Below are 26147 nucleotides of genomic sequence, written 5' to 3' on the forward strand. Positions count from 1 at the left end.
TCCCACTTCAGCCTCCGCAGTAGCTTGGATTACAGGTGTGCCATCATACCCTGTTAATTTTTATTTTTATTTTTGTAGAGATCGGGGGGTCTCACCGTTACCCAGGCTGGTCTCGAACTCCTGGCCTTAACTGATCTTCCTGCCTCAGCCTCCCAATGTGTTGGGATTACAAGCATTAGCCACTAGGCCCGACCTTACTTCTAATTTTTATTCTTATTTTTAATACATCTCCTTTTGTTTAAGGATATATACCAAGTGCCTAGAATATCAGCTGATAAGTGTTCCATAAATGTCTGTGGAATATTTGTTAGACTTTATTATTATTATTTGTTATTTTTAAAAGTTATTTATTTATTTATTTTATAGAGACAAGGTCTCACTCACTTGAGCCCAGGTTGGTCTTGAACTTTTTCTTTCCTTATTTTTGGGGTGGAGTCTCACTGTGTTGCCCAGGCTGGACTTAAACTCCTGGACTCAAGCAAACCTCCTGCCTCAGCCTCCCCAGTAGCTGGGATTACGTGTGCGTGCTACTGTGCTCAGTTTTTTTCTTATGAGATACTGGAAAATGATGAGACTTGTGCTCATTGGAAGAGAAACAGCAACAGACACTAAAATAAATCTGTAAGAAAGCAACAGACATAATCAAACAGAAAACAAAATTCATGGGGGAAAATAAATATTTACTCAAACATCCGGGCAATTCCTACCAAGTGCTTTATGTGTATATGTCATTTGGTAACATTGGAGAAAAACCATCATTCACTGTCTCTTGGGGTGGAGGATGTGGACCTGACTCTGGAATCACTGGGAGGTGGTTTCCTGGTGTGTTTTCAGGTGACGCCTGAATGTCCCCAGCTGACGGAAAGCCTTTTGACACGTGGGACATTTGTAGGGTTTCTCTCCGGAGTGGGTGCGCTGGTGAACGTTCAGGTTCCCCTTGTGGCTGAAAACTTTGCTGCAGTATTTACATTTGAACGGCCTCTCCCCGGTGTGGATCCTCTTGTGGCCCTGTAAGGTGGACTCATGGGCGAACCGCTTTTGGCAGACGTCACACATGTAGGGCCTCTCGCCAGTGTGGACTCGCTGGTGAACTCGGAGGTCTGAGGGCTGCAAGAAGCACTTCCGACAGAGATCACATTGAAAGGGTCTCTCTCCTGTGTGTGACCTCCTGTGGATGCTTAGCTGGGAAAAATACTTAAATGATTTATTGCACACGTCACATGCAAAGGGCGGCAGGGCCTTTGCTTCTTGGCCATCTGGGTGACTGACCGGGCCTGCAGGGCCTGGGGAATGAACTGGATTGATCTCAGCTTGTCCCGGGGATTCTCTGTTGCCCACAGGTGTGGTTTCTCCTTGAGGCTCTTCTTGGGAAATGGAGGAGGCGTCTGGTTTGCTTCTTTTGGGACTGCTCAGATTCAGAGCTTCTCCTCTGTTCCCGCTGTGAGTCGAAGCTTCTCTCTCCACAACGCAGGCAGAAGATGTGTCAGCATCCATATTTTCCACAGAGGCTCTTTTTTGGGGTTCCTTCTCCTCCTTTGCTCTCACCAGATCTGCTGGAAGAAGGGATTCCACACACAACAGTTAATAAAGCGCATTTTCAATACACCAAACTCATTGCAACCAAACACTGATGTTGGCTGACAACTTCCCCTGAACCTCAAGCCTAAGACATTAGACTGTAGGTCTCTGGAAAGTGGAGGATGGGGAGGCTTTGGCAGCTGAGTGCCAACTCCCCCAGGGGATGATAATGCTGGGCCCCCAGCCCCGCACACCGGAATAGAGGGACTAACCCCTGTGGATCCAAGTCTTCATACTCACTGGGACTCTTTGGAAGCTGAGGCTCTGGGGATGTCAGTCCTAGATTCTCTTCCCTGTTTTCCTTCAGATCCTTCTCCAAGGTCTGCTTGGGTCTCGGAGACTTTGGGTCACCTTTTATGTCAATACTCTTGTGTAGCAGAAAGTCCTCTCCCTGAAGAGGAAAAACCAAGAGCAATGACTGCCGTGTCTAAACTAGTGGAAGCACGGACATGTCTGTCCCTTCCTGATTGGATATACCAGACTTCCCATGGACCACCCTATCACCCCAAGTAAACATCACCACCTCATTTCTGAGTGTGTCCCTAATCTGCACGCTCCGTATTCTAAATCAGCTCTTGTGCCTGGTGGTTTTCACTGTTTGGTTCTCTGAGCATATTTCTCCTGGCCGTGCCAACGTCTCCCTGCCCCTGACGCTGGAAGGAGCATGACTCTAGTCGAGGCCCCTCAGCTGTGGCACCACTGGCATTGGGGCTGCATCACCCTCCTGGAGGGGGCGCTCCTGTGCAGAGCAGAGACCCTGCCTCCACCCTCTAGATGCTATTAACACCCCGCCACCCCTGAGAATGCCAAACAAAAATGTCCTCAGACATTGCCAAATATGTCCTTAAAGGCAAAATCACCAGTTGAGAAACACTCCTCAAATTAAGAAATCAAGTCTGAGAAAGTGGGTGGTTCCTTGCTGAATGACTTCATGAAATGTCTTTGTGGAAACTGGATGGGGAAGGGACCTTCAGTTCATTCATCTGTGCCAACTGCCTCCCTCACTTCACTGAGACCATTTCTTACCCCTGCCCCCACCCTAAATGCTAAAAGCTCTCACGTGGAGGGAAAAGTAGATGAGGCTTCCTTCTCTGTGACGGCTGAGGAATGAATGTTTGGGGATGTACCATGTCCATGGGGAATGGCTCTAATCTTGTCCTGTGCCAAATCTCTCAATCAGTCCTGCAGCCACATGATTTCCTCCCGTTCCTTCTCCCACCTCTGCCCAGACACCAAGGCCTCACACACTCACCTGCCTCCTGGACAGTGCAGGGACCCTGGGCAGGGTCTGCAGCTCTCGGCTGGCCTGGCCTTCCCCCGGACACATGTGGTTCACAGAGGAGGCCCGCTGGCTGGACATGTCTCTCGGATCATCTCTGACACTAGCGGGGGCTTCAGCCATCTCGACATCTGAGTTCAGCATAAGATATTCTTTGCCGAGCAAGTTGACTACAGACTGTAGAGAGAAAAAAGACAATCAGACTCACTATGAGAACCTGAAAGTAGCTCTCATATTTCCTGGGTCCTGCCATAATGCTCACACTTTACTGTAATTAATGTTCAAATCTGCCTTCCTGATGCAGAATCAGTTCTGTGGACACAGCAATCTGTCTGAATTTTTTTCTTCACTAGATAAGTACATAAATATGAGTCCTTAGATGAAAGGGTCTCTAAACCAAAGAGAAGACAAGGAGAAATATTCTGGGTGAATCCAACTCAATTGGCTGATGGCAGCTCACCTTGTGTTGGAACTTAGGGGCTCATTTGGGGACCTGGAGGCAGATCCTTGCATCTCTGATACCAACCACTTTCCCTGCCTCAGGATGGGACTTCTGGACCCCCCTTCAGTTCACTCTAATGCCTCCTTCCCTACGTTCCATCAGGCCTAATATTTTACCAACGTCTTTCTTTCAGGTTGGCCTCACACAGTGTGTGGGTTCCTGTATCCCCTCTGCCTGTCCATCTCCTAGGTCAGGTATTTGCAATATTAGCTGTGCTGATATTTGAGACTGGAGAATTCTTTGGCCCCCATCCCAGCTCCCCTTCCCTGCACCAATCATGAGGGTCCCACTCACCCATTTCTTGGGTCTTCTGTTATTTCGTAGCAGGTCCTCCAGGTCTTTGCAGCTCTGCACACCGTTCACCTTGACTAAGACCTGGAGCTCCTGGGGCATGGAGATCATGAACTGCTCCATCACCAGCATGTCCAGGATCTGCTCTTTGGTGTGAAGGTCGGGCCTCAGCCAAAGATGGCACAGCTCAGTGAGTTTCCTCAGAGCCTGGATGGGGTCCGACTCCTCTGGGCAGCTGAACATCCTGAAGTTCATGTGCCAAGTCTCAGGGTTCCTGTCGTGATTTCCAAGTCGAGTTCCTGGGGATGCCACAGACGGTGGAGTCTCTGACCCACAGCTGTTGCAGGGTCCTCCCTGACCCCATGAGAGTGTCCAATTTGCAGCCATATCTACTGGAGAATATTTCAATCAGCCTCTGAGCAAGCTCTTCCAGTAGCCAGTACCAAATTGAGACCTATTTACGCAGGCTGCCCCTGGTTCTTCTCAGTAATATATTCACAGTTCAGAAGTCTGCAGAAAAAAAGCACGAGCCCGATTATTTTAACTTTCTATTCCACACACCCTTCCCTTCCAAATCCCTCATCCCAATCCTGGACCCCACTTGTCCATGGGCATCGGACTCAGCACTGTGGAAATGAATCCACTCTGTTATTCTTCCAGTGTCTACACCTGACTACATGTTCTGGGGTAAAATCTGAATGCTCCCCTGGATTCTGATCTCTAGGGGATAATTGTGCAGAGATGGAACTGGTTTTCCTTTCGACTGGAACAACATTGCTCTTGACTGTAAATTAAATTGGATATGTATGTGAAGCTCCTAGAATCTGATGTAACAATAATGTCAGTTCTTTATGTTTTCCCGTCAAGACAGGATCCAAGGCAAAGCCCTTAGTCATAATTATGTAAAAAGCTAGAGAAAAATATTAACAGTTATAACCTACGATTGTCCCCAACACATTTTTCCTGTTAACCCCAGAATATTTATTTGCTGCAGGGAAGAGGTGGCACTAAAAAATCCTATGAGAGGCCCGGCGCGGTGGCTCACACCTGTAATCCCAGCACTTTGGGAGGCCAAGGCGGGCAGATCACGAGGTCAGGAGATCAAGACCATCCTGGCTAACACGGTGAAACCGTGTCTCTACTAAAAATATAAAAAATTAGCCAGGCGTGGTGGCGGGCGTCTGTAGTCCCAGCTACTCGGGAGGCTGAGGCAGGAGAATGGCGTGAACCCAGGAGGCGGAGCTTGCAGTGAGCCAAGATCACGCCACTGCACTCCAGCCTGGGGGACAGAGCGAGACTCCTCTCAAAAAAAAAAAAAAAATCCTATGAGAATTAAGCTCCTGCACAGATATGTTGTTGTTTTGGTAAAACACGCATTTATAAAATTCATCACTTTTACTAAGAACATGCACTATGTTGTGCAACCATCACCACTTTCTAATTCCAGAATCATTGCATCACCCCAAAAGGAAAAGCCATCCCCATCAGTAATTACCTCCTGCGCCACCCACCCCAGCCCCTGGCCATCACTAATCTGCTTGTTGTCTCTCGGAGTTTCTCTGTTCCTTATCTCATTCCATAAAATGGATTAAAGTCTTATGAAATTTCCAGGTAGTGGGATCATACCATAGAAAGATTTTTTCTTTTTTCTTTTTGAGACAGGGTCTTGCTCTGTCATCCAGGCTGGAGGGAAATTCACAGTCATGGTTCCCTCAGCCTCAACCTCCTGGGCTCCAGTGATTCTCCCACCTCAGCCTCCCGAGTAGCTGGGACTACAAGTGTGTCACCACACCCAGTTAATTTTTATAGGTTACTTTTGTAATAGAGACGAGGTTTTGCCATGTTGCCCAGGCTGGTCTCAAACTCTGGGCTCAAGCAATGAGCTTGCTTCAGCCTCCCAAAATTCGGGGATTACAGGCATGATTGCATTGCAGCTGGCCTACATTTTTAAAACATTTTATTATTTTGTTTATTTATGTTTTTTGAAGTGGAGTTTCGCACTGTTGCCCAGGCTGGAGTGCAGTGGTGCAATCTCAGCTCACTGCAACCTCTGCTGCCCAGGTTCATATGGCTGTCCTTCTTCAGCCTCCCAAGTAGCTGGGATTACAGGCCCCCACCCAGCTAATTTTTATATTTTTAGTACAGACAGGGTTTCACCCTGTTGAACAGGCTGGTCTCAAAACTCCTGACCTCAGGTGATTCCCATGCTTTGGCCTCCCAAAGCGCTGGGATTATAGGCGTGAGCCACCGCACACGGCCTGATTTTTTTTTTTCTTTTTAAATTTGGTTCTAAACGTAGCTTCAAAAGGCAAAAGCCACTGTATGATATTCTTCAGGCATTAACTATCATCCAAGTTCAACAGCTATGAGAACGCAGCCCTGCTTTCCTAGCCACAGATGGGGGAAGCAACCTGAAGGTCTGCAGAGAGGAGAAAAAACTGGCAGGAGGGTCTTGGGAAAGGTCACTGGTAGCCTGGAGGATGAGTACCCCACACTTCCTGGAAGGAATCTGAGCAAGTGCAGAACAGAGAGACAGCCAGGGAGACAATCGGCAGAGCGGGGAGACAACCCAGAGGAGGAGACAATATTTACACACCACACATCTCACGGGGCTCCTGTGCAAAACATAAGCAACTCAAACTACTCCAGAGCGAGAAAATACACAACCCACTAGAAGGGGGAAAGGCGCCTGTGTGGACATCTCAGATGAAGACATGTGAATGGCCAGCAGGTCTAGGAAAAGGTGCTTATCATCACTCATCATCAGGGACATGCAAATCCAAACCACAAGACACCCCTCATGCCTGCTAGAGTGGCTGTTCGCAAAAAGACACATGGAACGAGTGCTGGTGAGGATTCGGGGGAAAGGGATCCTCTGCGCCCTGTGCTGGGATGTAAATTAGAGCAGCCGATATGGGAGACAGTATAGAAGCTCCTCAGAAAATTAAAAGTCCAACAACTGCATGATCTGGCAATCCTACTCCGGGGCATGTACACAGAGGAAAGGAAATCAGGATGTGGACTCCAAAACAGTGAAACTCTGAAGTGACAGACGGCGGGAAGGTGGAAAAACTACCTACTGGGTACTATTCTCATATCCTGGGTGACGGGTTCAGTGATACCCAAAACCTCAGCATCACTCAGTACACTCATGTAACAAATCTGCACAGGTACCCACCGAACCAAAAATAAAAGTGGAATTTTTTCTAAGTTATCTATTTTTGTTTTTAAACTTGTGGCAGGGTCTTGCTCTGTCACCCAGGCTGGAATGCAGTGGTGCAATCCTGGCTTGCTGCAGCCTTGACTTCTTGGGTCCAATTGATCCTCCTGCCTCTGCTTCCCAAAGTTCTGGGATTACAAGTGTGAGCCACTATACCTGGCCTACTTAAAATTATTTTTATTTTTATTTCATTTTATTTATTTATTTTTTGAGACAGAGTCTCACTCTATTCCCCAGGCTGGAGTGCAGTGGCGGATCTGAGCTCACTGCCACCTCTGCCTCTCGGGTTCAAGCGATTCTCCTGCCTCAGCCTCCCGAGTAGCTGGGATTACAGGTGTGAGTCACCCCTCTCAGCTAATTTTTGTATTTTTAGCAGAGACGGGGTCTGGCCATGTTGGCCAGGCTGATCTCAAACTCCTGAACTCAAGTGATCCCTATGCCTCAGCCTCCCAAAGTGCTGGGATTACAGGTGTGAGCCACTGCACCCGGCCATTAAAACTTTTTTTAAAAAAATAAAAGAAATAATAAATATAACGTTAAATAGGTCTACTGCACAGCAAGGTGACTATAGTTCACAGCAATGTACTGTATACTTGGAAATTGCTAAGGGAGTCGATTTCAAGCGTTGTCCAAAAATGATAAGACGGTGAGGTAGAGCCTACGGCAGTTTGCTCGATTTAGCCGTTGCACAATGCGTACACACCTTGACACACTATGCTGTGCACCACACATATACACCATTATATATTTATATTTCTCAATTTGAAAGTAAATTAGGCCTGGTGCAGTGGCTCACTCCTGTCACCCCAGCGCTCTGGGAGGCGGAGGTGGCAGGATCGCTTCAGCCCAGCAGTGAACCGTGATTGTGCCACTGTGCTCCAGCCTGGGAGACACATCCAGCGGCCATCTCATTTTGTTTATTTATTAAGTAAATCGATACATTTTTAAAAAGCATACAGATATGAGAGAGAAAAGGGAGCCTGAAATTCTGGGAATTAAAGAGGTTTTCCCGCCAGGTTCCCTAAGCGCCCCTGCTCAGGAGGCGGAGATAGAGGGTGAGGCGGGCAGATTGCTTGAGCCGAGGAGTTCGAGACCAGCCTGCGCAAAGTAGCGAGACCACGTCTCTATAGTAAATTAAAAAATGCAATCGGGCGGTGTGGTGGCGTGCTCCTGCAGTCCCAGCTAGGTGGAGGCCGAGGAGGGCACATAGCTTGAGCCTGGGAGTTCCAGGCCAGCCTGGGAAATGAGCTAGACCCCATCACTGAAAAATAAAATAAAACCTAACCATGATAAGAAAGTTAACATTATTACTTTATTTTTCTCCTTTTTTTTTTTTTGAGACAGAGTTTTGCTTTGTTACCCAGGCTGGAGTGCAATGGCGCGACCTCGGCTCACTGCAACCTCTGCCTCCGGGGTTCAAACGATTCTCCTGACTCAGTCTCCTGAACAGCGGGTATTACGGGCGCCCGCCACCACGCCCGGCTAATTTTTGTATTTTTGTTAGAGTCAGGGTTTCACCATGTTGGTCAGGCTGGTCTTGAACTCCTGACCTCGTGATCTGCCCACCTCGGCCGCCAGAGTAGCTGGGATTACAGGCGTGCGCCACTGGGCCCGACCGAGAAAGTTAATATTATTCCTAGTTTACAGAAGCACTGCATCACCAGTCAGAGCTAATCATGGGGTGCAAAGGAGACCCGCTGCCTTCACAAAGTCTCCGAGCAAATAAATGCATGAGAAAATAAACCCAAACTTTCTGAAACCAACGCTCCCACACGCCAGCTCTTAAACCCCACAGACATCCCCGCTGGACACTTACCTCCTTCCCGGCTTCTGCCTCCAACCTCCTCGGTCTGGGATGCGCTCTCCAACTGGTCTGGAGCTGAACTGCGTCTATTTATGGAGAAGCGGAAGGCCCCGTTTCCGGTTCCCTGCGCCGCCCCGTGATTGGTTTAGGGCCATAGAGTCTATTTTACGTAATCGGCGTTGATTACATTTCCCACTGAAACCCCACCCACAGGAAATTAATGTATTAAACATGCCTACTGTGCAAATAATATAGGTTTTCCCGCTCTACTGAGTTGTCATATTGCTGAAGTATTTGGAGGCCTCAGAAAATATAGATCCGCAAGTTTTAACCACTTTGGGTCCCCTCATGCCACAGACAGTAATATCCTAACAAGTAAAGGACGTGTTAAGAGCTGGTTGACTTCGCTTATTAAAACAAAATGAAAAAAAAAGAAAGAAAAATTCAAAATAGAGTTGGTTGATTAATATCAAACCAGTGATTTAATCTCATTTTTAATCTCATTTCAGCAAAGCTTTCACACGCAAATTCCAAGATATTGAAAATAGTGGACACCCATTGTTGATATGTAATGAATGTTTGTGATAATTTTTTACTTTTTTCTTTTTTTCAAAATCTTGGAATTGACATGTGAAAGCTTTGTTCAAACTAGACGAAATCACTGATTTGATATCACCCTTATGTAAAAGCAGTGGGAACTAGAGAAAGGCACATAGTCCTCACTCTGCATTCACTCCAGGACGGTGGGAGGGTGGTTTACAGATACACTGAGGGTCCTACGGGGTTCCCTAGCTCTCAGCCCCCCTCAGTTAGGGCTCTCAAGCACGAAAAGCCTTAACGGTGGGTGTGAATTTTACTGTGTGGATCATGGAGTTAATGTGGAATGATAATTAAGTGCTAGGCAGGATTAGTTTACAATTTGGGAAGTTCGCACCGTCAATTGGATGATAGTAATCCATTCAAGTAGTGGCTCATTCATTTTAATTTCAGAGGAAACCTCATCTAACCTTTGGGATAAATTGAAGGGCTGTTAATTTTACAATGATTCTGGTTTAAATCCTTGGAAAATCTTAAGCCGCTTAACTCTGGGAACTTCAAACTTCTTGTGTCTAGAACCTTCTTGATGTGTTGTTTTGAAGATGCAATAAGACTGGATCAATAAAGTGCTCGATACAAGGTCATTTTGCCAAACAGTTGTGACAATTATTTTCTGGTGCATTTTCTCATACTTCGTGATATTTTTCCTTCTTAACCACTGAGGTGTTGACAATGGATTGGAGTTAAGAATGGAATTATTGGCCGGGCGCGGTGGCTCACGCCTGTAATCCCAGCACTTTGGGAGGCCGAGGTGGGAGGATCACGAGGTCGGGAGATCCAGGCCATCCTGGCTAACATAGTGAAACCCCGTCTCTACGAAAAATACAAAAAATTATCCGGGCGTGGTGGTGGATGCCTGTAGTCCCAGCTACCTGGGAGGCTGAGGCAGGAGAATGGCGTGAACCTGGGAGGCGGAGCTTGCAGTGAGGGGAGATCACGCCACTGCACTCCAGCCTGGGCGACAGAGCGAGACTCTGTCACAAAAAAAAAAAAAAAAAAAAAAAGGAATTATTCACTGGAATTAACTGGGAGCTGCCTAAACCACCATCTGCCTATCCACTTCCCCCAAATCCTCCCCTCCGGAAACTCACAGTCTATTTCTGTGAAGTACGTTGTTGGTATTTTGGTAGGGATCGCATCGAATCTGTAGATGTCTATTAATAGTATGATCTTTTTCACAATGTTGATTTTTCCGCCCCCCATGAACATGTCTTCCCATTTTCTGGGGTCCGCTTTAATATTTTTCATTAGTGTTTAATAGTTTTCCTTGTGGAAATCTTTCACCTCCTTAGTTAAATTTATTTCCAGGTTTTTGGGGTGTCTTTTGCTCTTGTAAATGAGATTGCTTTCTTGATTTTTTTCTAGCCACTAGTTCGTTGTTGGTGTATAAAAACACTACTGATTTTTGCATATTGACTTAGTATCTGGCCACCTTACTGAATTGGTTTGTCAATTCTAAGAGTTTTACTGGTGGAGGTTTCAGGGGTTCTTATAGATGACATCATGTTGTTGGCAAAGAGAGACAATTCGACTTCCTCCTTCTGAATTTCGATGCCCTTTGTTCCTTGCTCTGGCTGAGACTTTCCCAACACATCATTATTAACGAAGGTCACCAGGCTGAAGTTTGGAAACAGGTATACATTGCGATACAATCGCCAGGACCAAGCTAGTTAACATCTCCTTCATCTCACATAGATACCATGTTCTTTGCTTCTTCTTATTCATTTGTTTAATTCTCAATTATTGGGCTCAAGCAATCCTGCTTCAGCCTCCCTAGCAGCTAAGACTACAGGCACGAGCCACATTTGGCTTTCTTTTGATATCCTTTTTTTTGTTTTCTTTTTGAGATGGAGTCTCATTCCGTCACCCAGGCTGGAGTTGCAGTGGCGCGATCTTGGCTCACTGCAACCTCTGGCAGGAGGTTTGCTTGACCCAGGAATTAAGGACACAAATAAATAATGAAAAGAAAATAGTCACTATGTGAGTTGATGAATACATTAATTAGCTTGATTGTAGTGATAATTACACCATGAACAGGGATATGTAAACACCAGCATGGTGATCTTAGTCACCAAGGACGGATAGAGCCCAGGAATTGGAGAGCAGCCTGGGCAACATAGTGATACCCCCATCTTTACAAAAAATCTTTGTTAATTAGCCCAGTGTGGTGGTGCTTGCCTGTAATACCAGATACGCAGGAGGCTGGAGCAGGAGGCTCTCTTGAGCCCAGGGATTCGAGGCTGCAGTGAGCCATGAGTTTTCCATTGCACCCAGCCAAGGTGACACAGTGAGACCTTGGCTCTAAAAATAAATAAATCAATAAACAAATTTATCCACACAGGTAGGAGATCTCTACAAGAAAAACTATAAAATACTGATGAGAGGAAATGAAGAGGGCACAAAAATGGAAAGATATTCCATGTTCATAAATGGGAAGAATTCACATTGTGAAAATGACCACACTATTAATAGAGATCTACAGATCCAACTCAATCCCTACCAAAATGCCAAGGACATTCCTTATGAGAACATGACATGTTTCAAGAGGAGAGGATTGGAGGGAATTGGGTAGGTAGATGGTGGTTTTAGGCAGATTGCAGTTCATTCCACTTAATAACTCCATCTGAACTCTGACTCACTATCAACACCTCAATTATTAACAAGGAAAAACATCACAAAGCTTGAGAAAATGCATCAGAAAATAAGTGTCAGAACTTTTTGGCAAAATGACCTTGTATAGGGCACTTTACTGAAATAATCTGGTTTTTTGTTTGTTTGTTTGTTTTTTGAGATGGAGTTTCGCTCTTGTTGTCCAGGCTGGAGTGCAACGGCATGATCTCAGCTCACTGTAACCTCCGCCTCCCAGGTTCAAGTGATTCTCCTGCCTGAGCCTCCTGAGTAACTGGGATTACAGGCATGCGCCACCAGGCCTGGCTAATTTTGTATTTTTAGTAGAGACAGGGTTTCTCCATGTTGGTCAGGCTGGTCTCAAACTCCTGACCTTGTGATCTGCCCACCTCAGCCTCCCAAAGTGCTGGGATTATAGGTGTGAGCCACCACATCCAGCCAACATAATCTTATTTCATCTTCAAAACAACATGTCAGGAAGGTAATAATTCCCTGATCCTAGTCACAGGGAGTTTGAAGTTTCCAGAATTCAGTGGGTTAAGATTTCCTAAGGATTGAAACCAGAATCAGTATAAAGTGCACTTAATTATCATTCCACATGGTCTCCATGATCCACACAGTAAAATTCACACCACCATTAAGGCTTTTCTTACTTGAGAGGGCTAACTGAGGGGGTTGAGAACTAGGGAGCACTCAGTATGTCTATAAACCACCTCCCATCATCCTAAAGTGAATGCAGAGTGGGGACCATGTGCCTTTCTCTGGTTCCCACTGTTTTTACCTAAGAGTAGGTTGGCTGATATCAAAGCAGTGATTTAGCCTAGTTCAAGCACAGCTTTCCAATGTCAATTCCCAGATCTTGAAAAGTGAAAAATTATCACTACTACTCATTATGTATCAACAATGACTGTCCCTTTTTTTTCAATAACTTGACATTCACAGGTGAAAGCTTTCCTCAAACTAGAGCAAATCACTGGTTTGATATTACTCAACCAACTCTTAACATGTCCTTTACTCATTAGGATATTACTGTCTGTGCCATGAGGGGACCCAAGGTGGTTAAAACTTGCAGCTCTATAGTCCCTGAAGCCTCCAAATACTTCAGAAATATGAAATGTAATTCAGTAGAGCGTGAAAACCTATGTTATTTACATGGTAGGCATGTTTAATACATTAATTTCCTGTGGGTGGGGTTTCATTGAGAAATGTAATCAATGCCAATCACCTTCAATGGATTCTATGGCCCTAAACCAATCATGTGGGGGCCCAGGGGACTGGAAGAGAGGCCTGGAGTCCCGGGGGTTCTCTATAAATAGACAGTTCAGCTCCAGACCAGTTGGAGAGAACATCCCAGAAGAGAGGAGACTGGAGGCAGAAGTCAGGAAGGAGGTAAGTGTCCACTGGGGATGTCTGTGGGGTTTTGGAGTTGGCCTGCAGGGGTTGGTTTCAGAAAGATTTGGATTGAGGGGTTGGTTTCAGAAAGATTTGGATTGGGGTGTTGGTTTCAGAAAGATTTGGGTTTATTTTTTCATGCATTTGCCTGGACACCTTGTGAAGGCAGCAGGTCTCTCCTTTGTACGCTATTATTTACTCTGACTTGTTATGTAACTCTTCTGTAAAATAGGAATAATATTAACTTTCTCATCATGGTTAGGCTACATTTTATTTTTTAGAGATGAGATCTCTCTCGTTGCCCAGACTAGCCTGGAATTCCCGGGCTCAAACAATCTGCCTGCCTCCGCTTCCCGAGTAGCAGGAACTACAGGCACATGCCACCATGCCTGAATAAATGTTTAATTTTTTTGTAGAGATGAGGTCTCAGTACATTGCCCAGGCTGGTCCTGAACTCTTGGGATCAAGCATGCTCCCGTCTCAGTCTTCCAAACTGTTGGAATTACAGGTGTGAGCCCCCTTGCCGGCCACATGCCACTTGTTAAAAAGCATTGCTGGATTTCCCCTTTCCACAGGGTAAAATCAAGCCATTAATGAGTGGGCATCAACCTACTAGGCCAATGAGAATCTGCGCTAAGTGTCCCTACCTGGGGGATCCTGTGTGCTATATATTCCCAGAATTGAATACTAACCCGTGTACCTGCTTTTATTTTTTCCCGTGTCCCATTGTTTGTTTTAACGGGAAATGAACTGACAGCGAATACAAAGTGGTTTCTAGGAACACGAAACCCCTTTTTTTAGAGACAGGCTCTCACTATGTTGCCCAGGTGGTTATCAAACTCCTGGGCTTGAATACAAAGTGGTTTCTAGGAACTTGAAACCCCTTTTTTTAAAGACAGGCTCTCACTAAGTTTCCCAGGTGGTTATCAAACTCCTGGGCTCGAGGGATCCTCCCTCCTCAGCCTCCTGAGCAGCAGCAGGTGCCCTGTGGCAAAATCACTTTTAATTCCAGAATTTCAGGCTGCCTTTTCTCTCTCATATCTGCATGCTTTTTCAAAAAAAATTAATTTACTTTTAAATTGAAAAACAAGAATGATACATATTTATGGTGTACAGCATAATGTGCTTTGTAGGATAGAAACACTGTAAAATGGGTAAATCGAGCTGATATTCACATGCCTTACTTTATGGACTAATCATTTTTGGTCATGAGGATGCTTAAAATCTACTCTTTTAGCAATTTCCAATTATACAATACATTGTTATGAACTGAAGTCAGCATGTTGGACAATTGCTCTCTTGAATTGATCTCTTCAACTGAAATTCATACCCTTAGACCTATATCTCCCCAACCCCCACCATAGGCATGTTAACTACCATTCTACTCACTGCTACTATGAGCCTACTGGGTGTTTTTTTTTTTTTTTTTTTTTTTTTTTTTTTTTTTTGGTGACAGAGTTTTGCTCTTGTTGCCCAGGCTAGAGTGCAATGGTGCGATCTCTGTTCACTGCAACCTCCAGCTCCTGGGTTGAAGTGATTCTCCTGCCTCAGCCTCCCGAGTAGCCGGAATTACAGGCATGTGCCACCACACCTGGCTAATTTTGTATTTTTAGTAGAGATGGGGTTTCTCCATGTTGATCAGGCTGATCTTGAACTCCCGACCTCAGGTGATCTGCCCACCTCAGCCTCCCAACGTGCTGGGATTACAGGTGTGAGCCACCATGCTTAGCCTGAGTCCACTGGGTTTTTAATTATTGTTTACGTTACCTACTTCTTTTATTTTTAAAACTATTTTATAATTTCAAGTTTTATTTTAAATTTGGGGGTGTACCTGTGCAGATTTGTTACGTGAGTACCTTGAGTGATGCTGAGGTTTGAGGTATGACTCTACCCATCACCCAGGATGTGAGGATAGTACCCAATAGGTAGTTTTTCCACCTTCCTGCCATCTGTCACTCCAGAGTTTCACTGTTTTGGAGTCCACGTCCTGATTTCCTTTCCTTTGTGTACATGCCCAGGAGCGGGATTGCCGGATCATGTAGTTGTTGGACTTTCAATTTTCTGAGGAGCTTCCATACTGTCTTCCATATCGGCTGCTCTAATTTACATCCCAGCACAGGGCGCAGAGGATCCCTTTCCCCCAAATCCTCACCAACACTTGTTCCATGTGTCTTTTTGGGAACAGCCACTCTAGCAGGCGTGAGGGGTGTCTTGTGGTTTGGATTTGCATGTCCCTGATGATGAGTGATAATGAGCACCTTTTCCTAGACCTGCTGGCCATTCACATGTCTTCATCTGAGATGTCCACACAGGCGCCTTTCCCCCTTCTAGTGGGTTATGTGTTTTCTCGCTCTGGAGTAGTTTGAGTTGCTTATGTTTTGCACAGGAGCCCTGTGAGATGTGTGGTGTGTAAATATTGTCTCCTCCTCTGGGTTGTCTCCCCGCTCTGCCAATTGTCTCCCTGGCTGTCCCTCTGTTCTGCACTTGCTCAGATTCCTTCCAGGAAGTGTGGGGTACTCATCCTCCAGGCTACCAGTGACCTTTCCCAAGACCCTCCTGCTAGTTTTTTCTCCTCTCTGCAGACCTTCAGGTTGCTTCCCCCACCTGTGTCTAGGAAAGCAGGGCTGTGTTCTCACAGCTGTTGAACTTAGACAATAATTGACGCCTGGAGAGTATCACTCAGTGGCTCCTGCCTAATGAAGCTAGGTTTAGGAATTAATTTTTAAAAATCTTTGTATTGTATGAACCCACTTCTTTACAATATCAAAGAGCACTAGACTTTAAATCCATTTTCTGAGATGAGATTAGGAATAGAGAAGCCCTTAGAGACAGAAGGTAGATTAGTGATTGCCAGGGGCTGGAGTGGGTGGGTAGGGGGTGATCACTGAGGGGGATGGGGTTCTTTTTGGGTTGATGAGATAATTCTGGAACTAGACAGTGGTGATGGTTTTACAACATGGTGCATGTCTTAGTCCCATAAAATCCAGAACTTGAAGAGGGTAAAAATGATGAAATTTATGAATGTGCAGCTTACCAAAATAACAAAATATCTGTGTAGGAGCTTAATCCTCATGGGATTCTTTAGTGCTGTCCCTTCTCTGGAGCGAATAATTCTGGGGTTAAGAGGGTTTGTTGTGGGACAATATCTTACATTGTAACTATTTTTATTTGTCTTATTGCATAATTATGACTAAGGATTTGCCTTGGATCTTATCTTGATAAGAAAACATAAAGAATTGACATGATTGTTACATCAGATTTTAGGCACTTCACATTCCTGTCCTATTTGATTTACAGTCAAAAACAATGTCATTCGATGGGCAGGAAAACCGATTCAGCCTTTGCACAATGATCCCCTAGAGATCAGAATCCAGGGGAGCATTCAGATTTTACTCCAGAACATGTAGTCAGGTGTAGACACTGGAAGAATAACAGAGTGGATTGATTTCCACGGTGCTGAGTCCAATGCTAGAGGGGAAGTGGGGTCCGGGATTGGGATGAGGGATTTGGAAAGGCAGGGTGGGTAGAGTAGAAACTGAAACTAATAGAGCTCATGCTTTTTTTCCCTGCAGACTTCTGAATGAAGAGTGAATCTATTACTGAGAAAAAGCAGGGGCGGACTGTGTAGATAGGTCACAATTAGACACCGGCTTCTGGAAGAGCTTTCCCAGAGACTGATTGAAATATTCTCCAGTAGACATGGCTGCAAATTGCACATCCTCATGGGGTCAGAGAGGACCCTGCAACAGCCGTGGGTCAGAGCCACCACGGTCCATGCCATCCCCAGCAACTCAACTTGGAAATCATGACAGTGATCCTGAGACTTATCACGTGAACTTCAGGATGTTCAGCTGCCCGAAGGAGTCGGACCCCATCCAGGCTCTGAGGAAACTCACTGAGCTGTGCCATCTGTGGCTGAGGCCCGACCTCCACACCAAAGAGCAGATCCTGGACATGCTGGTGATGGAGCAGTTCATGATCTCCATGCCCCAGGAGCTCCAGGTCTTAGTCATGATGAACGGTGTGCAGAGCTGCAAAGACCTGGAGGACCTGCTACGAAATAACAGAAGACCCAAGAAATGGGTGAGTGGGACCCTCGTGATAGGTGCAGGGAAGGGGAGCTGGGATGGGGGCTGCACGGTGCAGCTGGACTCGAGAGGACCTGAGGGGCTGCTCTAGGTCAGGACTTCCAAGTAGAGGAGAGTTTGCCCGTCAGGGACACATGGCAGTGTCTGGGGACAGTTTTTGGTTGTCACAAGGGGGGAGGACAGGAGATGCTGCTAAGCATTCTCCAATGCTCAGGACAACCCACCATGACAAATAATCATCCAGATTCAATTATCTGGATGACGGCAAGTTCCTGGTGTAGGAGATGGACAGGCAGAGGGGGTACAGGGACCCACACACTGAGGCCAACATGAAAGAAAGGCATTGGTGAAATATTAGGCCTGATGGAACATAGGGAAGGAGGCATTAGAGTGAACTGAAGGGGGGGCCAGAAGTCCCATCCTGAGGCAGGGAAAGTGGTTGGTATCAGATGCAGGGATCTGCCTCCAGGTCCCCAAATGAGCCCCTAAGGTGAGCTGCCATCGGCCAATTGAGTTGGATTCACCCAGAATATTTCTCCTTGTCTTCTCTTTGGTTTAGAGACCCTTTCATCTAAAGGACTCATATTTATGTACTTATGTAGAAAAGAAAAAAATTCAGACAGATTGCTGTGTCCACAGAGCTGATTCTGCATCGGGAAGGCAGATTTGAACATTAATTACAGTAAAGTGTGAGCACTATGGCAGGACCCAGGAAATATGAGAGCTACTTTCAGGTTCTCATAGTGAGTCTGATTGCCTTTTTTCTCTCTACAGTCTGTAGTCAACTTGCTCAGCAAGGAATATCTCATGCAGGAATCAGATGTCGAGATGGCTGAAGCCCCCGCTAGTGTCAGAGATGATCCGAGAGAGGTGTCCAGCCAGCAGGCCTCCTCTGTGAACCAGATGTGTCCAGGGGAAGGCCAGGCCAGCCGAGAGCTGCAGACCCTGCCCAGGGTCCCTGCACTGTCCAGGAGGCAGGTGAGTGTGTGAGGCCCTGGTGTCTGGGCAGAGGTGGGAGAAGGAACAGGAGGAAATTGTGCGGCTGCAGGACTGATTGAGAGATTTGGCACAGGACAAGATTAGAGCCATTCCCCATGGACATGATACATCCCCAAAAATTCATTCCTCAGCCATCACAGAGAAGGAAGCCTCATCTACTTTTCCCTGTACCTTGAGAGCTTTTTAGCATTTAGGGTTGGGGGTAAGAAACGGTCTCAGTGACATGAGGGAGGCAGTTGGCACAGATGAATGAACTGAAGATCCCTTCCCCATCCAGTTTCCTCAAAGACATCTAATGTAATAATTCAGCAAGGAACTCACTTTCTACAGATTGTCAATTTCTTAATTTGAGGAGTGTTTCTCAACTGGGGTGATTTTGCCTTTCAGGACACATGGCCATGTCTGGAGATGTTTTTGTGTGTCATTCTGGGGGGTGGTGGGGTGTTAATAGCATCTAGAGGATGGAGGCGGGGTCTCTGCTCTGCACAGGAGCGCCCCCTCCAGGAGGTGATGCAGCCCCAATGCCAATGGTGCCACAGCTGAGGGGCCTCGACCTAGAGTCATGCTCCTTCCAGTGTCAGGGGCAGGGAGACGTTGGCACGGCGGGGAGAAATATGCTCAGAGAACCAAACAGTGAAAACCACCACACCTGTGTCGTTAGAAAAGTTGGTGTATCCAGTCAGGAAGGGACAGTGATGTCCATGACCCACCAATTTAGGCACGGCAGTCATTGCTGTTGGTTTTCCATTGTCAGGATGAGGACTTCCTGCTGCCACAGACTATTGTCATGAAAAGTGACCCAAAGGCTCTGAGACCCAAGCCAACCTTGGAGAAGGATCTGAACATAGACAGGGAAGAAAACGCAGGACTTACATCCCCAGAGCCTCAGCTTCCAAACAGTCCCAGTAAGTATGAAGACTTAGACCTGTGTGGAGATAGCCCCTCTCTTCTGGGGTGCGGGGCTGGGGTCCCAGAATTATCATGTCTGGGAAAGTTGGCACTCAGCTGCCAAAGCCTCTCCACCCCCCACTCTCCAGAGACCTACGGTCCAATGTCTTAGGCTTAAGGTTGAGGGGAAGTTGTCAGCCAAGGTCAGTGTTTGGTTGCAATGAGTTTGGCGTATTGAAGATGCGCCTTATTAACTGTTGTGTGTGGAATCCCTTCTTCCAGCAGGTGTGGTGAGAGCTAAGGAGGGGAAGGAACCCCAAAAAAGAGCCTCTGTGGAAAATGTGGATGCTGACACACCTTCTGCCTGCGTTGTGGAGAGAGAAGCTTCAACTCACAGCGGGAACAGAGGAGACGCTCTGAATCTGAGAGGTCTCAAAAGAAGCAAACCAGACACCTCCTCCATTTCCCAAGAAGGGCCTCAAGGAGGAGCCACACCTGTGGGCAACAGAGAATCCCCGGGACAAGCTGAGATCAATCCAGTTCATTCCCCAGGCCCTGCGGGCACAGTCAGTCACCGCAATGGCCAAGAAGTTAAGGAACTGCTGCCCTTTGCATGTGAGGTGTGTGGTAAGAGGTTTAAGTATCGCGGCAAGCTAGCCATCCACACGAGATCACACACAGGAGAGAGACTCTTTCAGTGTAATCTCTGCGGGAAGCGCTTCATGCAGCGCATAGGCCTCCAATTTCACCAGCGAACCCACACAGGCGAGAGGCCCTACACGTGTGACGTCTGCCAGAAGCAGTTCACCCAGAAGTCCTACTTGAAGTGTCACAAGAGAAGCCACACAGGGGAGAAGCCCTTCGAATGTAGAGATTGCAAGAAAGTTTTCACCTACAAGGCGAATCTGAAGGAGCACCAGCGCATCCACTCCGGAGAGAAACCCCACAAATGTTCCAAGTGTCCAAGAGCCTTCGGTCGGCCGGCGACCTTAAGACGCCACCAGAAAACACATCCAGAAGCCACTTCACAGTGACTTCGTCATCGGGTCTGTCTTCTGCACCAAGAAAGTGTGAATGAAGATTTTTCACCGATGTTATCAGATGACTTTTGACACATGAAGGGCGCCTGGCACACAGAGGAGTGCCCTAGATAGGAATTCCCAGGATGTTTGTTTAAATCTTTTTCCTCCCCAGTGAATTTTGGTTTTTGTTTCATTATGTTTGTTGTTTTAGGTTTATTTTGGCTTGTGTTGCTGTTCTTTCAATAAACGTCTTATTAGTTTTCAATATTTTGTAACAAAAAACGGAGTCTCCTGATTGACATGCTGTTACGCACTGTTTTGCTATAAAGTACAATTGTCCTAGGAGGGTGTCCGGATTAAATACACGATATGCCTGGGGAAATCTGGGTTTCAGATAAACATATTTTTTTTTTAGTATCAGCTTGTTCTAAATTATTCATTATTTATCTGATACTCAGCTTTTATTGAGTATCCTAAATAGTTTTCTTTTTTATTTTTTTTCTATTCTTTTTTTTGAGATGGGGTCTCCCTCTGTCAACTAGGCTGGGTTGCAATAGCAGGATCGTCGCCCACTGCAGTCGCGACCTTCCAGGCTCAAGCTATCCTCCCATCTAAGCCTCCCAAGTAGCTGGGACTACAGGATCATACCACCACTTCACCTAATTTTTGTGTTTTTTGTGGAGATGAAGATTTGCCTTGTTGCCCAGGCTGGTCTTGAACTCATAAGCACAAGTGATCTACCTGCCTTGGCTTCTTTAAGTGCTGGCATTACAGGCATGAGCGCTGTGCCCTGTATTGTTTTTATTAGACTTCAATATAATTATTATATTCAAATTTTTGGAAATAATTTTTTGTAGTGATGGGATTTCTTGTTGCGCAGGCTGGTGTTGTGTGAGCCACCACGCCTGGCTCTAGACTTTCTTTTTCAGAGCTGTTTAGGTTCACAGGGAAATTCAGTGGACAGCACAGAGTTCCCCTAGACTCCCTCCCCACACAGCACAGCCTCTCCCCACCCAGCATCCCCAGCAGAGCGGTGCACCTGTTCCATCAGTGAGCCTACCTGGACACATCACCAGCACCCAGAGTCCATGGTGTCCATTAGGGCTCGCTCTGGGTGTTGTACATCCTGTGGGTTTGGACAAAGGCCTCATGAGTATCCACCACTGGAGTATCATGGGGGATATTTTCACTGCCCCCTGAATCCTCTCTGCTCTGCCTATTTATCTCCCTGCCCCAGATGGTGTATTTTGTGGCCTAAATTTGGCAACCTCTAAATTCCCGATTTGACTCTTGAACTACAGAGGCATTGGGAGTCTCTGGTGACTAGTTGGTCTTAGTGATAGTACCATATCCTGAAGGCGTTATTGATGCAGAGATGGGTGGGCCCCAAGCTCAGAGCTTCTGATTTAGTAGGCTGGGGGTGGGGCCTGAGAGTGTGCATTAAAACATAGAATTCATAGGCCAGGTGCAGTGGCTCTCGCCTATAATCCCAGCACTTTGGGAGCCTGAGTCGGGGGAATTACTTGAAGTCAGGAGTTCAAGACCAGCCTGGCAAATATGGCGAAATCCCATCCCTATTAAAATACAAAAATTAGCTGGGCGCGGTGGCACGTGCCTATAGTCCCAGCTACACGGGAGGCTGAGGCAGGAGAATTGCTTGAGCCCAGAAGGCGGAAGTTGTAGTGAGCCGAGTTTGTGCCACTGCACTGCAGCCTGGGCAACAGAGCCAGATTCAGTCTCAAAAAAAAAAAAAAAAAAATTTCTTTTAGAATAGCTTTCCATTGAGCTCGCTACTGTCCCCACACCATTTCCCCTATTATTTTTGTTTGTTTGTTTTCGTCTTCTTTTCTTTTCCTTTTTTTTTTTTTTTTTTTTTTTTTTTGAGATGGAGTCTCAGTCACCGAAGCTGGATTGCAGAGGCGCAATCTTGGCTCACTGCAACTTCCACTTCCTGGGTTCAAGCGATTCTGCTACCTCAGCCTCCCGTGTACTGGGACTACAGGTGTGTGCCACCACACCCAGCTAATTTTTGTATGTTTTTAGTAGAGATGCGGTTTCACCACATTACCCAAGCTGGTCTCGAATTCCTAACCTCAAGTGATCTGCCCGCCTTGGCCTCCCAAAGAGCTGGGATTACAGGTGTGAGCCACCGCGCCCGGCCTCCTCTGTTGTTAACATGGTTCATTAGTATGGCACCTTTGAACTGACTGGAGCAATGAACTGACTGGATATAGTGCCGTGATCTAAGGCCCATACCTTATTGAGGCCTCCTTAGTCTTTACACAATGACCTCCTCTTCCTTCCTCCCCGTCCAGGACACCACATTGCCTTGAGTTGTCACGTCTCCCTAGGATCCTCTTGGTGACAATTTCTCAGATTTTACTTGTTTGGGATCACCTGAGAATGTGCATTTTAGGTGGTGCTGATGCTGCTGGTCTTGGGAGGACATTTTATGGATGAGCTGACAGGCAGAGTCCTGCAGTCTGCAGAGGTCTGGAAAGGTCCCTTCCCGAATAGGCTGGATTCATTTATTAAAGACCACTTTTGTAAGACTTTGGTTCTTGTCATCTTAATTTAAAGGAAATCAATCAAGAGACACACAGCAAAGAGATGCAGCATAGAGTATCAGATTGCAAAGGAAATAGAGTATTTTGAAAGTTAAGGGCAGAATAGACAGGACATCCTGGGAGCAAGGATTCAGGGCCAGCTGCTCCTAAGGATGAGACAGCAAAGACCCACTCAAGGGAGACTCCCCTTTATGGGAGTCTCGGATGATTACACCTTGTGGGGGTGGGAAGAGGTGTTACTAGTAAGCATGTTCTGGGTGGTCCCCTGGGCACACAGGTGCAGTAGCTGTGCACAAGTCTCTTTAGCATCTTAAGTCTCCACCCAGGGGTGTGTTTTGTACTATTATAATGAGCAAAGGGTCAGTTTGTGAACAGGTAAAATCAAAATGCTCATGCTCTCTACAGGGAAAACTCCCTTTTGTAGATGGTTTTGTGTGAATGAACTCAATTAGAAAGTGAAGGCTGGGGTTTATTGTGTTGGCTGTACGGTCCCCACGGGTGCTGTGTTTGGAGGACATGGTCACCTTCTTGACTACCTATCCTGCCTCACCCAGGTCCATTTAGGAGAAAGATTCCTTGAGGTAGAAACCTGAATCCACCATCAAATGTACACAGACTTCCGTTTAATTCAAGAAGTGGATGTTGGGTGGGTAGTGGTTCTCCATTTAGATATTGGGTCCAACATCCTTCTCCAGACACAGAAAAGGTGTTGGTGATACCACCTGCCCACTTAATTTAAATCATGGTTCTCTATGATCCATTAACCACATCCGACATTTCTTTAGAGCTTCATTTCCCAATTTTCCTACATGTTGGACTCACTTGAGGAGTTTTTTCAATATTTTTTTTTTAAAGCAATGCCTGGGGTCCAGCCCTAAGGTAATGATGTGATTGGTTGAGGATGTGGCCCCTGTGTTGAGAGTTTATAAAACTCCGCAGGTGATCTAATGTGTGGCTGAGTCTGGCAGGTCGGTTTTCTGATTGTCTGGTCACTCCAATTCCTGTTCTCTCGTGGGGATCAGTGAGTTCATTTCCACGGAGAGTCATGCACCTCCATTCCCAGTCTAAAGAAGGTAGACCCCACTGCTGTCTCCCACCCACCCTGCATGGGGGTCCTTCCCACTGTGGCTGGCTGCATGCACCACTCCAGGGACTGCCCCTTATGGCTCTGGGCACATGTGGCACTGGGCGGCCTTTGCACTGCTGCTCCTTATCCACCTACGTGCTCTGAGCCAAGAGCTTGATTTACCTGATGTGACAGTGAAAACAGGATACCCACTGCAACCTCAAAAAAGCCCAGTGCGGCCTGGCGCGGTGGCTCATGCCTATAATCCTAGCATACTGGGAGGCCGAGGTGGGCAGATCACCTGAGGTCAGGAGTTCGAGACCAGACTGGCCAACATGGTGAAACCCCGTCTCTACTAAAAATAAAAATTAGCTGAGCATGGTGGTGCATGCCTGTAATCCCAGAATTGCATTCCAGCCTTGGTAACAGAGCAAGATTAACTCTCAAAAAAAAAAAAAAAAAGCGCCACGATAGGGATGACTGAATTGAATTTAGAAGGTGCCCTTGCTTTCAGAAAAACAACAGCCCAGCACTGCTTAATCTACCCAACCTGGAGCCAAATCTACACCAACCAACCTGGCCCACCTGGTGGCTTTTCAGACTCTGACCTTGGGGATGGGACATGAGATGAGAAGAAGGTGGAAGAGACCCACTCCCCTGGCATGATCCCTGGGGTCTTGGAGGCTGGGCCGGTCAACATGGCTGCAGTTATTTCTAGCTTTCTGGCTTCCCAGAAAAAAAACAGCTGTACTTCAAGGAAAATGCAGAACCAGGTGAGGTCGACGTGGAAAATCATCCCAACACCAGCCAAACGGAACTGGGCTCTGCTAGCCGAGTGCACTCAGGCCAAACGCCCACGTGAAGCTTTTAAAGTGAGAGTAAGGAAGACATTTATTTGCAGGGCACCAAGCAAGGAGAATCGGGCAGCTAATGTTTAAGACCTGAACTCCCTCCATGGCTTAGGAGTAAGGGTTTTTGTCTTTTTTTTGAGACGGAGTCTCGCTCTGTCGCCCAGGCTGGAGTGCAGTGGCGCGATCTCCGCTCACTGCAAGCTCCGCCCCCCGGGTTCACGCCATTCTCCTGCCTCAGCCTCCTGAGTAGCTGGGACTACAGGCGCCTGCCACCACGTCCGGCTAATTTTTTTGTATTTTTAGTAGAAACGGGGTTTCACCGTGTTCGCCAGGATGGTCTCGATCTCCTGACCTCATGATCCTCCTGCCTTGGCCTCCCAAAGTGCTGGGATTACAGGCCTGAGCCACCGCGCCCGGCCAGGAGTAAGGGGTTTTTAAAGATGAAGAGGCAGAGGTGACAGGCAACGTCATACATAATTACGTGAAGGTGGTTACACATTGGTTTTACCTAAAAAAGCAGGTCATCTCCAAGCAGAAGCCCACAGGTGAGGGGCTGAGCATTATCATATAGCTATAACTCAAACAGCAACCCCATTGGGGTAGCCTGACCTGGAACTCTGGGCTGCTAAAAACCATGTGTACATTAAACACATCTGAAACTTCCATGGTAGTAATGATTTTTTAAATTAAAATAAGGTAAGCATTTCATTGTTTTTTTTATTATTTCTTGCATTTGTGAGGATGTTTTTTCATGCAAACTAATAAAACAGAAATTAAAAATTAAGCACTTAAACCCATACTAAGCAATGTTTACCTAGACTTCTCTGGCTTTTCAATGTGGTCATGTTCATTAAAAGTTCCCAAGAAGGGAATGATGGTTATATGGCCATGGAGCCATGGTTTTGTTTGTTTGTTTTGTTGCTTTTTGATTTGAACATCTTTCAGGACCACTGTTGATCCAGGACATATTGAAAAATGTTTCTTTTAGGAAATGACAGGCCACATTGGAATAGAGACCCTAGAAACACAGAGAGGGGTAGCAATATTATTTCAATGTATATTGACTCAGTCCAGGCACATGCTAGATAATAACAAAGACATGCACATGAGCCAGCAAGCTGGGTAATGAAGCATTTATGCCCCGAGTGGTCTTTGGTGTTGGGTAAACGTTTCCGTTGAAGAATCAGATACTAAGGAACCCACTATGACAGACACCCAGGATGGAAAAATCCCCACTCCTGTTCTTTCTTGCATGAGAGCTGGAGTCTGCGCCCTACCACACATCCATGGATATGCCCAGGATTTGACTTGGGCCTTTGAACTTTGCACAGTAGCTGCTGCTCACTTTTTGAGATAATACTCACATTCCTGGGGG

At 46.4% G+C, this 26147-nt stretch overlaps 2 protein-coding genes across 4 annotated transcripts; one reads left to right on the top strand and one right to left on the bottom strand.

Moving 5' to 3' along the window:
• Positions 1–660: 660 nt before the first annotated feature.
• ZSCAN5B (zinc finger and SCAN domain containing 5B) lies at positions 661–8798 on the bottom strand. 2 transcript variants are annotated; one of them, XM_054461844.1, is made up of 5 exons: positions 8687–8798; positions 3654–4160; positions 2831–3034; positions 1819–1969; positions 661–1550 (listed from the first exon to the last, which is right to left on the bottom strand). In XM_054461844.1, exons 2-5 carry the CDS (start codon positions 4035–4037, stop codon positions 802–804), a joined length of 1488 nt encoding a protein of 495 aa, XP_054317819.1. In that variant the 5' UTR covers positions 4038–4160; positions 8687–8798; the 3' UTR covers positions 661–801. The 2 variants fall into 2 exon arrangements, with proteins under 2 accessions (XP_054317819.1, XP_054317818.1); XM_054461843.1 differs by having other exon boundaries at positions 662–1553; positions 8687–8740.
• An 8192-nt stretch (positions 8799–16990) lies between these two features.
• On the top strand, positions 16991–20300 carry ZSCAN5C (zinc finger and SCAN domain containing 5C). 2 transcript variants are annotated; one of them, XM_054461845.1, is made up of 4 exons: positions 16991–17374; positions 18154–18357; positions 19133–19283; positions 19549–20300. In XM_054461845.1, the coding sequence occupies exons 1-4, from the start codon at positions 16991–16993 to the stop codon at positions 20298–20300; spliced, it is 1491 nt and encodes a 496-aa protein (XP_054317820.1). The 2 variants fall into 2 exon arrangements, with proteins under 2 accessions (XP_054317820.1, XP_054317821.1); XM_054461846.1 differs by having other exon boundaries at positions 19552–20300.
• Positions 20301–26147: the final 5847 nt, after the last annotated feature.

The sequence above is a fragment of the Pongo pygmaeus genome, chromosome 20, assembly GCF_028885625.2.
Source record: "Pongo pygmaeus isolate AG05252 chromosome 20, NHGRI_mPonPyg2-v2.0_pri, whole genome shotgun sequence".
Taxonomy (NCBI): Eukaryota; Metazoa; Chordata; class Mammalia; order Primates; family Hominidae; genus Pongo; species Pongo pygmaeus.

Bases quoted from the DNA above. Each gene is read 5' to 3' on its own strand.
- ZSCAN5B (XM_054461843.1), bottom strand. From the start codon at position 4,037: ATGGCTGCAAATTGGACACTCTCATGGGGTCAGGGAGGACCCTGCAAC. The intron at 1,970-2,830 runs GTGAGTGTGTGA...TTTCCTCTTCAG, and splicing joins CTGCACTGTCCAGGAGGCAG to GGAGAGGACTTTCTGCTACA. The intron at 1,554-1,818 runs GTGAGTATGAAG...CCCTTCTTCCAG, and splicing joins TCAGCTTCCAAAGAGTCCCA to CAGATCTGGTGAGAGCAAAG.
- ZSCAN5C (XM_054461845.1), top strand. From the start codon at position 16,991: ATGGCTGCAAATTGCACATCCTCATGGGGTCAGAGAGGACCCTGCAAC. The intron at 18,358-19,132 runs GTGAGTGTGTGA...TTCCATTGTCAG, and splicing joins CTGCACTGTCCAGGAGGCAG to GATGAGGACTTCCTGCTGCC. The intron at 19,284-19,548 runs GTAAGTATGAAG...CCCTTCTTCCAG, and splicing joins TCAGCTTCCAAACAGTCCCA to CAGGTGTGGTGAGAGCTAAG.